We start from the raw sequence: 13,185 nt of genomic DNA, 5'->3' as shown, positions 1-13,185 counted from the left end.
TCTTGAGACAACCCCTCTGTCCCCACCTGAAAATAAGAATCAGCTTTAATAATAATAATAATAAAAAATTAAAAAAAAAAAAAAAAAAAAAAAGAGAAAAAAACCAACCGAACAAACCAACAAACAACAAAGTGGGGACCATTTGGATACACTGTTGAGCTGCTCCAAGTCTCTCCTGAGCTGTGCTGCCTTAGTTGGAGTTGTAACTGTGGAGGAACCCCACATCTGTGCTCACTTTTGGAAGTGCTGCCTGCAAAGCTGGAGGACCGCTCTTTCCTCTGAGGTCATTTCAGTGGGGAATCTGATAAGAAGACATGATTCACCCTGGTAATTCAAATTCACATCTGGTAAGTGGCCCAGCTCCCCCATGCTATCAGCAGGAATCTCTTGGGGACTGGGTTTCCACTGTCGTCTCAGGGTCTGGCTCCAAGCTCTCACACGTGCCAGGAAATGGTTATTTGCAGGATCAGTGCTATTATCTGCCCCCACATGTACCTCCTCTCTGGGAAAAGCCCTCAGCTCAGGAGAACATCAAGTTCTGCTTAGCCATTTTGGTAGCTGGGCCAAAATCCCTACACTTAGCACTGCTGGCAGTGAATGTCATTTTTCCATTTATTTGGTAATTAACCCTTGCATCATCATGCTCAGAGGAGACAAGTCACTCTTCAGAGAGGAGAAGGTAAAGCACAGGGTAGAGATGACCTTCTTCACACCTTTCTTCATCCAAACCCCTTTAAAACATTTGGCCTTCCAGCAGAGCTGCTCTGTCACTGTGTGTACACAGTGAGCTGGACCAGCTGGAGAGGGAAGGCCTCACTCTGTGGAAATTTACCTGTTTCCCAGAGGTTGTTCCTGGTGAGAAAGGCTGAGCCTTGGCAGCTGGGTCTTCCTCCACCCCCTCTGCTGCCAGTCCATCTTCTCAGAGCCTGCTCCTGGAAGTCAATGAGGGTGAAGAAGCTGAGCTTCCTCTTTCACACAACACTTTAATTCCTCCAGTAACTTCTTCTGGGAGCAGTTGGGAGTTCCTCTGAACTCCCCTACAAACCTGGGACATCAAGGACTAAATGCTCCAAGTATTTTGGCTTAATTTGTTGGAGTTTGGGGTTTATCAGAGCAACCAGGGTTGTTCCAAGGTGAGAGGGGAGTGTCAGGCTTCCCCAGACATGCCTTTTTCTTGGGTGGAGATGTGCAAGGGTTGGAGGCAGCAGCTGCTCTGTGGATCTGCCTGGATGGTCCAGCTCATTCAGAGGAATTTGTTTGCAGGATGGTGGTTCCCTTACTCTGCAGTTTCAGTGGGAAAAGCCCAGTGAAGCAAGGGGGAACCTTTTGATTTACATTCTTCAAGCAATAACTTCAGGTATTGAAAAACAAGCCAGAGGGTTTAATCTCAATTAATACCCATTGATGTAGGGCTGATAGTTGGATGGGAATGGAAAGGTTTTGCCAGCTGAGGTGTGACTGCTCCCTGGAGCACAGGGCAGCTCCTCCAATCCCCCCTCCACATTCCCCTGGTGCCTCTCTGGAGCCTCCCTTTTCCTATTAAATTCAGGGCCTCTTCCCAATGCATCATCTCCCTGGATGTATCCAATTAAGGCCTGTTGACAGCCCAGAGCAGACTTACACCCTTAGGATTAGAGGCATGTGTACGTCTTCATATAGGGAAGGACAACAACAGGGTGTCTGGCTGGCTCACTGGGAGCACAGTGGGGAAAGCTGAGCAGCCTGGAGAGGGAAAAGGAGCCAGGGAGAGAGAGATTTGCACCCCCAATTATCCCTGCCTGTGGAAACACTGTGTGCTGAGTGTAGTGTGTGGTTTACACAGTGTGTTTACATGGGCCATAACCCTAAACAAAGCTGAAAAGCACAGCTTTAACTCTGGAAATAAAAGTACTGGAAACCCCTGGTTTTCTGCACATGAGAAAGTTTTGTTCTTTAAACACACAGATGTTTTTAAATGAAAAATCACTCTTTTGACCTTTTCTGAGTGTGATCATGTGGTCAGGGCTGACATTAACCACTGCACGGCTGTTTGCCTCAGGCACAGGCGAAGCTTAGTGAGGGGTCTGCAGGGCTCAGGGTGGCACCTGCCTTGGGTCACATCTCTGGGAAGTGGCTCCTGTGCCCCCTGAGTACTCAGGGTGGTGCAGGGAGCTGGGGCGAGGTATGGCAATATTTAGGACTTGCTCCTAAATTACTGGAACCAAAAGAAACAAGAGGTTTTTTTTCCTGCTTGAGAGCTGAAAAAAAAAAAATGTGGCTTAATTTCTTTCTTATGTATCTCTCTTTTTATTAGTGTCATTGTCTATGTGCTTCTAAGCATCTCTGTCCACCTCAGCCAGTGTGTTATCTGATGGAGAACTCAAGTTCTTAAGGGATTTGTTGTTGTTCCTTTTGTGTTTTTTTTCTACTTAGCTGTGTGTTTTCTTCATCCAAACAAATGTATGGCACCAGCTCTGGGAAGGAAGGAGGGGATGTTACCAAGTGGATTGTACCAACCCCTCTTTGCCTTACAGGAGCTGCAAAAGTACAATGAATCTAGTGAGCCAGAACTATGAATATAATAACAAAAATATATTTAGGATCCTCCTAAAGTGTGGCCCACATTCTGCCTTTGACAGTTTGATTTTCTGGTGCCAGCTGCTCTCGAATGAAACTCTCCAGTCAAAGGAAAAACAAAAAAAAAAATTTGCTTTTGCTCTGCTTCTCGGTGATGAAAGCTGATGGGATGGGATTGTTTTGCTTTGCAGCAGCACCCCCCGGCCAGCCTTGGCTCCACGAAGCTGTGCTGCAGTGGACCTGGCCCGCTCAAGTTAGAGACGGGCAGCTCGGGAACCCGAGCGCTCAGCCAACAATAATGTTCTGGCTCCTGTATTTGTTTAACCTTGCTCTCCAGTGGATGGATATACAGTCTGCTAAAGCACTTATCAGTCTATAATGCCTTCACACTTCTGTGAGCAGTAATGTGGAAGTTGTAGACAGGAGCTTGTGCTGCAGCTTGAAAATGTCTTTTGGTTTTAATGAGGCTGATACTTGCAGAACTGAAGGCATAAGTTCTTGTTTGGGTTCTGCTGCTCGATCCTGAGGTGGGATCCCGGCAGTGCTGGTGTGGAAGATGCTGTTTTTTAAGAGCAGCATCTTTATGTCCTACTGCCAAGCTGAAGAAATAGCAGAGGACTGACAGGAATAAACAGGAGCACATGTCAGATCTCTGGATTGCACTTTCATGTGCTGCAAAGGAGACTGTGTTGTGCACTCAGAACTATCTCTTGGTTCTGCATCCCTTCAGTTTCCATCTCTGAATGGCAAGAGAAGCAGGGGCATGTGCAAATTGCACCCATGAGCTCCAGATGCTGGGGTTTGCTTGTGGGCTGCCGTAAAAGATGAGTTGATTTTTAAATCCCATTAGTGTAATTATTTCTTCTTTTTCTCAATCCATTTTTCTGTAGTGTCTGGCCTTGGCTTAACTGGCATCCTCGTGGTGATCCTTTGAACCGTGCAAAAATCATCTGGTTAGGGTTTTGTTGGAAAATCAAAACTCCATATTGGTTTTTTCCATGAGTCCAGCAAGCATCCTAGATATTTGATTACACCTGGCTGGCTGTCAAAGCCCATGTGAGTTTGGGATAGGGCCAGTCAGAACTGATTTACAGTTTTTTCAGGTATGCCATGTGAAGTTTATGGTTTGATGTGATTTTGATTTGAACTCACTGGTTTTAAATGAAGTTTGCTTTGAATCTGGAGATAACAGAAATTCAAAGGAAAGCTCAAAGAATGCAGGTCTGTACAATTTAAAAATGGAAATATATTGTTCATACCATCTCTTTGGAAGTGAAATAACTGCATTTTTGAGAAAGCTAAAGTTAATAACACACCTTGAATACACATGCAATCTGGGCCATCATCTAATGGAAATCCCTGTAGCTCCTTTTCGCTTGCCTCAATCTAAACCAGCTTACATGACAAAATGAAATAGACCTTGCATCTCCCACTCATTTCTGAATCACAGCCGTGTGTTACACCCAAAACTCTGAGGAAATTTCCCTTTGGAGATGAACACTATTGTTGTAAAGTAGAGGAATTTATCATAATGTCACATTGCAGGCAAACTATTGGTGCCCTGTCCGTGGTGTTTTCACAGAAAGGTCACTTTCCAATTACTAAAAAATCCAGCCAAATCTTCAGCTGAAAATTGTAGCTCTGTGCTGAGGAAGCTGTAATATCATGCTGATGGGATACAGAGTCTGCAAGGTCCAGACACATCAGCTGCTCCAGGTTCAAAGTGGACGTGGCTGTGCTGAGACTGGACACAGGGAGTGGCAGCGGGGCTTTATTTCATCCTGCAGGAGATGTAAGCTGCTTCCCAATCCCACAGCCAAATCCTGTTCTTCATTACACAGGGAAAATTGACAGATGAGATTTCCTCTGACTTCTGAGCCAACTGAATCTGGGAGTAATATAGCATCAGTGTGTTACCCCGGGAGTTTCATCAGCTTCCAGCTGATAAAGCTTTTCTCTGGATCACCTGCCCACAGGCCTTTGTCCTGGAGCAGGACACGCTGCAGTTTTTCATCTTTTGCCATCAGACCTTTAGGGACCCCAATGAAAACCAGTAATAGCAGACAAAGAACATGAAACAGTAAAACTGTGTTGTCAGCCACAGAGGACAAGGAGAGTTTTGGAGGAGAATCTGTAGCTGATGAGCATCAGAGATGAGGGGAAGTTGCTGCCATGGAAGTAGCAAGTAGACTGTAAGGTGGCTGTTGAAAGAGAGAGACTCAGGTTTCTTCCCTCATTTTATGTTTAGACTCTCTGCTGCTAAATCTAAGATTTGGTTTTAGTTTTTTATTTTATTTTATGCAAAAGAAACCCATTAGTAGTGCACATAAAGTTAAATATGTGTACCATATACAGTATATGTGTACCGTATACATATAGTAAATATGTGTACTTTGGGGAAAGTAGCTTTGAATGTTTCCTTAAGTTTTAGAGGCCAATGTGGAATGGCCCAAGGCTGACATTCACAGTTGGGCAGGCAACTCTGGGCTCAGATTTCTGATGGGATAAGTCCACTGACAAAGATGTCTGATAAAGACACTTGTCCGAAAGCCCTTCTGACCAGAATCTAGAAGAAAACCACAATTCCTTGTGCTGCTGTGCGTACAATTTCCATTTGAGCTCTGTGGGCTCCTGAGGTTTGGAATGGTGAGAGAAATTGGCTGGGGTTGGAGGTGTTTGTTGGAGGCCTTTTAATGGTTTGGTGCTCACTCGTGGGCAACTTCATTTTTCCCTAACTCCAACCCAATTCCCAGCCTAAATGAGAAAAGCAGTGCAACAGCTTTGGGAACAGATTGGAGGTCTGTGCTGCAGTCGGCAAACTGGGTGGTGTCCATGTGGCAGTCAAGCTGCCTTACAATATTGGGCAATAAACAAGCAGGAACCTTTCTGATATTTAGCAACTACACTATAGTTTCTCATCCTTGGGTAAGATTAACCGTAGGTTAGCAAGAACAATAACATATTTAAGAATAAAAGGGCTGGGTGAGTGCCAGCACCCTAGTCTGGCAAGGGAGGGAGAAAGTTTTCAGCTGTAAGGGATGTGTTAAAATGCTGCTTATGTCATGGTTGGGATCCTCTGGCATGTGTTGAGTTAAATACAAATAACATTCTGCAGAGCAAACAGATAAATATTGTAGATTATTGTAGAATACTGTAGGTCAGAATATTACATCTGAAATCTGTTCTTTAGCTGGACCTTCAAACAAGAGAAGATGTTCTGTTTGTGCCTCCATGGGTTTTGTATTGGTCTGTGAGTTTTTCTGTGCACTTCTGCAGCCTCACTGAGGATGTTTTGTGCTCAATAAATAGCTGGTACTGTGGGTTTTACCAAGAGATCTTGTTCCTGCCTGCTCCATGGTTGCAGTTTTGCCAACAGGACAAGGTACAGCCTGGTTCATCCCAGAAACACTCTGAGTTGTCTGTCTGGGTGCAGAAGTGTCAGCAGCACAGTCCCCTGTAGAAAGGAGTGGGGAGAGGAAGCTTTTGGAGCACAATCTCCACTTCCACCCTCCTCTCCAGAAGGAGGATGCTTGCCACTGCCTGACCAAGTGCCCACGATGCCCCTCACAGCCAGACAGAGCTTGAGGACACAGTCTGGAGGAGGCCCTGCCATGGTTCACCAGATGGGATTTTGGGAGCAGACAGATCTGTGCACTGGAGGTTAGCTCTGTTTCCAGCTGCCCCTGGGCATTCAGACAGGCACGTCCGCTCCAACCATGGTGCCAGAGCTGAGAAGGGCAACATTCAAGCTTAAATAGCAGCTTTTCTGCCTGCATTTAGAATTATTTCCATGTTACTGCTGAGAACCACCAGTGTGTGCAAAGCCTGTGGTGTCTGACTGTGCTTGCTCGGTGGGAAGGTCAGAGTGGGATGGGATCTCTGTTTAGCCCATTCCTGTGGGGAGCTGTATCCTCACACCTGTGTGTGTTCTCAGTGACATCTGAAAATCTTTTTGTGCCTCATAGCTCATAGTTTTCATCTTCAGCACACCTGTGTGGCGTGGGGGAACATCATCCTCATCTTCCAGACAGGGAGCCCAGGCCTGGAGAAGCCAAGTGCTGGGGCCATGCACTGCCACAGCTGGCTGGGATCTAGTCCAGTGCCCAGTCCAGGGGATTTGTGATCCTTAACATGTAGTTCAGCTGCAACAGGAACCCATCAATGCAAATTCACATTGCCTGCAGTCATGGGATGGCTGGGAATCATTCACAAGGGCGCCTTCCAAAATTTGCTCTTCAGCAAATTTTCCCATATTACTTTGAAGGAAATGGAGTTGATTGCAATAGTAAATGTGTTTTTGATGTGGCAAAAAGCTAAGTGCTCCCAATATATCACTTTTCCCTTTCTGCTGACACATTCCTCAGTCCCCCTGAGTAAGGGAAGGAAAACAGGAGAGGCGGTTTGAAGAACATGTTGTGCCTTTGATTGACAAGAGGTTGTATAAATCAGTCAAAGGGAATCCTCCAGGCATTCCCTCTTGTGGGAAGATCCCACAGTGCTCCCTGGCCTTGATCGTTCTGTCTGCTGATGTTTGTGTACAAAATGTGTGGGTGGGAGACGAGCTGGATTTGAACCTCTGAGAGGAACAGACATCAGCTCTTCTAATTGAAAGCAGCTTCCTCAGGAGGGGGATGACATGGGCTTCCAGTAACTAGACACAAATAGTCGCCACATACTTTGGAGCACATACTAAGCTCCTGTGGATATCCCACTTGCTGTGTGGGTCTGAGAATCTGGATAAGCCCCAGTGAGTGAAGTTTGGAGCATGTGCAATGCTGTCATTCTTCAAAGCAAATACTTCAGTGTTTGGTAACACCCTGAAATGAGAAGTCTATCTATGCATTCTTCCCTCCGCAGCTGTCAGGTGCTTTAGCTGCTGGTTTGCATCACTATAGCAAACTGGAGGACGCTAGGATATAGTCTGTTTCTCATAAGTGTGAATTCCTGTGAATAGCAATGATGAGAGAGATGATATTCTGTCTTCCAGGCCATTGGAACTTGTGGTTCTAAAAGTGTTGGTGCTACAGTAATCACATTATCATTTAGCTTAGAAAAGATCTCTAAGATCATTGAGTCCAACCATTAACCTAATTAATTAATAGGGGCCTTTGGGCTGCTGCCACAGTCTAGGGATGCCTTAAAAGCAGAAGTGTGAAAGACTCTTCTAGCAGATGATTCTCAGGCTTGGCAGGTGTGATGTAACATTCACTGTCTGGGCAGAATTGAAATGGGGTTGGATTTACCACGTGTGTTGGAGCCTGGTGAGATGGTGGAGTCTGTAGGTGACAGGAGCTGTTTATCCAACCCAATTCTTTCCAGAGAAACTTAAAGAACTTTTTATTTTGCCATTAGCTAAGGTTACTGGCCAGCAACAAGTGGGGAAGAGGCTCTTGAAGCCATTCATCTCTCTTAGACTTTTCCCACACTTCTCAAGTAGACTGTTCTAAAGGAGCCTTTTACCCCAGGACCACTTTGAAACACTTGTCTGGTAGCAATGGATCAGCCTCAGCAGGAGGAAGCTTATCTAACCTGCTCAAACCAGGCCAGTCTGACAGCCCACGTGGCCTGAACACAGGCCATTTTATGCAATGCTCAGATGGTTGCTAATATTCTCCAGCAGAAGCAGAAAGTGCTAGGGTTCACACACGCACACAAATCAAACAAGGCATTTAAAAGTTATCAGAGATTTCCAGCCCACCTCGGCAGGGGTTTATTTTGGGTTAGAATCAAACTTTTGGTGAAGCTCTGAGTGATTTCTTAATACAAGTTTTCACTCATCGATTAAGTGGCACTTAAAAAGTATCGAAAGTCAGTGCTTGTGTTTCTTTCAGCCACCTTTTTGGAGCAAGAGAGCAGGAGGAGAAGTAAGAATAAGAACAAAATTGTATAAAAGTAATGGGACCTTTGTTCATGTCAAAGAGCTCTCTGACCATGTATACTGCAGATGTGGGTAAGATAAATTCCCTAGCTGGAGAGGTATTAAAATAAAAACCATGCTCCCAACAAGAGACAGGCTGCTGAAAATGCAAGAAGGGAGAGTTGCGAAACGGAACATGTCGAATTGCTGGCCTGGATTTCAAATGCCAAAGATAGTTTATGTAAAGCCTTGCTCTGCTGTAAAATGTAACACTATCCACTGGCTAGCCTCAATGAAGCTTGGTCCCAGTTGTTTCAAAAAATAAATAAACTAAAAATCTTCTCCCAGCCCATTAAAGCTGATTTATGTTTTGCCTGTAAGATTCCTCTGTGCTGGATCTTGAGGGACTCAGATTTTAAAGGGGATTACCTCACTTTTAGCCAATCTGGTTTCTCATTCCCAGGCATCCCAAACTCTCTTCGCAGTGCCCAGCCTTTGCCTGCCAGGACCAAGAGGGCATTTCTATGCAGGATTATCGAGTGCGCATAGGATTTTGGATGGCTGTTGATTTTCTTGTTTCAATTCAGGGTTCTCTTTTTGGATTAATATTAAAAATTGCTGATTGGAAGAGCTTTACTGACAGCACATCAGCACAAGGAATTCCATCTGTTCCTATGGTAATGACAGTCAGTGAGTTCACCAAATGGTTGTGAATGCAACAGGTACTTTTCAGATGCTCCAGGAGCCTCAGCTATAAGGATCCTTCTAATGCAGTAATAACCTTTTCCATGGTGGATATTCCCTTTTTTCTGTTCGCTGTGGAGGTGAAGGCTGTGGTCATTCATGCTTCATTTTTGAAGCAGCTTCACTGAGCAGTGTGTTTTCAGGGTAATTCTGACCATTTCTTGCAGCTTCATTTTCACGTCTGACATACTGATGGCACTGCAAGGCTCTCTGGTACTCAGATTCTGGCTTTTTTTTTTAGCTTTTCATCCATAACAGGACTTGGGAATCATGCACTTCATTGAAAAGAGCAGTTTGCCTCCAATCTCACTGCTGCCTGCCATGGAGAGGCTGCAGGTGTAGGAAGAAGGTGATTCCACTTGAAGAACTGGTTGGTGAAAGAGGAAACCAGTTTGCTTAAATTGGGTTCTAGAGGCAGGACTTTCCTGGCTACACCTGGTTCCAAGTTTGCAGGCTATGTGTGGCTCCTCTGGGGTTACAGTAATATCAGGTTTAAATAGGGCAGTGCTGGAGCACCGTGGAGGCAGCTCCACACTGTCTGCACTGGGAGCTGGGGTGTTCAGAAGTGATCCTCACCTGGACTCCAGTGGGAAGATTCCTGGTCCATTTGAGGGGAGCAAAGTTGTTCTAAATGCTGACCAATGACCAAATTCAGAGGAGATTGTTGGCTGCCATCCTGCTGCTGTGAGTCTTTAGCTCCTGTTCATGTTTCAGTTCTTCTTACTGGGGTGCAACACCTGGAAACTTAAATTTTTGAATAATCTCATGGTATTTAGAAGCACAGTTGTTGTGCATTACTTTATCCTGGGAGTGCATCTGGACTTTGTTTCCCTACTTCAAGCAGTCAAAATCCTTCCTTGCTGTCCTCTAGGTCAGTTTTGGTGTTTCTTTTTTTTCCTGCTGCAGATGTGTCGTACCAAGGTGATCGACTTGAATGATGGCGTGTCCCAGTACGCCTGGTATCCCTGCACGGCCAACTTCCAGTACTCCCACATGACACAGACCATTTTCTGGCTGAAGGTAGGAAGTTCACACATCATTCAGAAGTTTCTTCTTTGCCTGCCTCTACAAAGATTCTACAGCAGGCAAAATATTGTGGGCCAGCCTTCCCAGGGCCACAAGCTGCTCCTTTCTGAAGTATGTTTAGAGCAAAAGAAGAAAACAATGTTTTTGAGCACTGTCTAGAGAGTCAGTAGTGAAGTCCCCTCATGTGTGACAAGGCTATTGAATTTCTGAGAGAGTTCAGCTTCAGGGCTGTTTGACTTGAGTTTATCTAGTTTGTGTAGGAAAGATTGGAAGAGATTTCTGTGTGACCTGGGATGGGAAATCTTCTTTTAAAAGTCCTGGACTGGCTCCTGGGGATTTTTAAAAGCCCACCACAGTTCTCCACCTCAGGCTTTGTGGGGTTTGTGTTTTCCCAGGCTTATTTTTCCCAGCCTATGGTGGCTGCAGCAGTCCTTGTCCACTTGGTCACTGATGGGACCTACTACCTGGACCAGAAGCAGGAGACCATTGGTGTGCAGCTGTTTGACACCAAAGAGCAAAGCCATGACCTTGGTAAGACTGTGTTGTATTAAACTCCCTCTTTACTGCTTGCTTAATGTGGTGATGCCCCCATTCACCAGTACTCCTGCTCAGGTTTTTTCAGAACTAGACAAAAAAGGTGCTTGCTCAATGCTCCAGTCCCTGAGTCTCACAGAGTTTGTTGAAAATTATGTGTTATTTTATACAGACATTACTCCATAGCTGTTCACTATCCATTCAGGGGTGACTAGCTCCTCTTCAGTCACTAAAATCAGCACTATCTCAATACTTCACACCCAGCACTGCCCTGGAGAGACACTGATGGTGCTGCAGATGAACCCCTGGCAGCAGGGAGTGAGGGACCTGCACCAGCTGCTGCAGCAAAGGCTTCTGTTTCACAGGGAGTGCTGGGTCATCTCCAGGCCTGCTTGCAGGGAGGTCTCCAGAACCATTTAATGATCAGAATTCCCCAGGTGAAGTATTTCAGGTGGTGAAAGTCTAGCTCCAGGGCTCTGCCAGGCTCCTGGCATGGCCTCAAGCAGATGTGCCCGACAGAGGCAGGACCTGCTCTTGTGCTGAAGTGCTGGCATAGACAGGTTTTGTCTCTACCCTTGGCACAGGGCCCTAAACTGGGGGTGTTGTGACTGGTGAATTGATCCAGGCTGCATTTAAGCTCCACAACCCAGGAGCTCTCCCTAGTTCCCAACTCTGTGTCAGGGTAGGACTTGCATAATCCCTTTCCAGATGTTCTCTGCCTTTTTTTTTTTTTCTCCACTGAGGAGAAAGCTGGCCAAGTCACCTTGAGAGCAGTTTTTAAGGAAACATAACTCCCATCTCCCATCTTTCTGTTTTAGCATTTCAGTTTTAACAAGCTGAAACTCCAATGAGCTTCCCATTAGTGATGAGGAGAAGGAACACAGAGTGACAAGTGTTGGATGAGCATCCAGGATAACACAGAATTTGGTGGGGTGTGGAGGAGAACAAAGGAAATGCATGTGGTGTGTCTGTTGTCCAAGAACAAACTGAAATTTGTAGCAAGTTGTGCAGGTTGAGTCAGGATGGCTCCCAGTTTGCCAGAGCCCTTGGATTAATCTTACCCTCCTTTTGCAAAACAGTGGCACATAGCTCTATCCCTCTGAGAAATAAATGATGGAGACACGAGCATGCCAGCAGTACTTAATGTGACATTTTATAGGGACAGACAGGCAGACTGGGAGAGAAAGAGAACAAGAAAGAGGAGCAAAGAGGAAACTGAGGGTTAGGTTTTGAAATCTTCAATGAAGTTGCAACATGAGTTTGGCATGGCTCAGCCTGATGTCTGGATGTCATCCCAGCTGAAATGCTGCTTTCATCATGGAAAAGCCCCTTTGACCTTTCAGAAGAGGCTGCCTGGAGCAGAGGAGAGGTGTAGGTGGGCTACCCAGCAGCTCTCACTCAGGCAGAGCTCCCCATTGCTGTTCTGTTTGAGTTCTGACAGGGACATAAAGTGCTTTTCCTGGATATTGTGTTTCATGTGTTTGAATTATCACCACGGCAAGCTGGAAACTGCAGCTGAGATGCAAATGTTGGCATGCACTGGGGGCAGGACTGACTGAGACACTCAATGAGCCTTAAGCAGAAGTTCGTGGCAAACTAAAAGTACATCCAAAAGGAAGTAGCAATAATTTAAATCTTGATCAGTCCCCAGTGTGCTGAAGACGTTGACACGAGCAAAGAATATCTTATCCAGACATGCAGTTTCCTGCCTTGATCAGAGCAAGTGGACTCCCAGAAATTAATGTGAAGCTTCCTTTGAGTGCTGGTAGGAGATGGAGAGGTTGGGATGCCAAACACCTCAGCACTGTTTGTTCAGAGCCATCGTAGACACCAGGGTTCAGCTGCTGAGCTGAATAGATGGGTACAGAGCTGCAGAAATAGAGGTTATCCTGAGAGAGCTCTGACTGCCCCCATGGGCACCTGTACCATCTTCATGGGTATTTCAGGGCAATTAAGAAACCTTCACCTGTCCAAGCACCGTTTTCCTGGCCAGGGTCAGGTATAACTTGCAGCACAGCTCTGAGGGTCTGTTCTGTTGTGGACACCACCTGAGTGCAAGGAATGAAATAGAAGTGAATAAACAGCTTCATACCATAAGGTCTTGGCTTTCCATCAGAGAAGGCAGAAACTTCCAAGGAATTTGGGAACCCGGGATTTTGAGTATTAACTGCACCTGTTTGTAAGTGAGAAACGTGCACCGTTCCACAAGGAGCTGATATCAAAAGACTTCTGGGAGGCAAGTAGACAGGGAGGTTATTTCAGGGTCAGGTGAAGACCAAAACAAAAAGAGGCTTGCTTTTTTATATTATTTTTTTATTATTAAAGGAAGATTTTTTTAAGTAGAGGGTGGGAGATATATGTTTAAAGAGTTTGTCTTAATTCACAAGAAATCACTTTCTAAGGAGAAAAATGAAAGCCTTTTTATTCCTTCCCTTTTGAGTCAAGAAATTCGAACTGGGGAAAAAAAT

At 45.4% G+C, this 13,185-nt stretch overlaps 1 protein-coding gene across 1 annotated transcript in view; it reads left to right on the top strand.

The window, feature by feature from the left end:
- Nucleotides 1-13,185, top strand: part of PAPPA (pappalysin 1) — a 173,869-nt gene that overhangs the window by 111,345 nt on the left and 49,339 nt on the right. Inside the window, exons 11-12 of the mRNA XM_053962175.1 lie at nucleotides 10,064-10,177; nucleotides 10,579-10,714. Coding sequence (XP_053818150.1) covers nucleotides 10,064-10,177; nucleotides 10,579-10,714 — 250 coding nt within the window. The remainder of the gene's footprint in view (nucleotides 1-10,063; nucleotides 10,178-10,578; nucleotides 10,715-13,185) is intronic.

The sequence above is a fragment of the Vidua chalybeata genome, chromosome 21 (assembly GCF_026979565.1).
Source record: "Vidua chalybeata isolate OUT-0048 chromosome 21, bVidCha1 merged haplotype, whole genome shotgun sequence".
NCBI lineage: Eukaryota > Metazoa > Chordata > Aves > Passeriformes > Viduidae > Vidua > Vidua chalybeata.
Note: the sequence above shows the minus strand (reverse complement) of the source record. Positions and strands in the feature narration are given on the sequence as shown.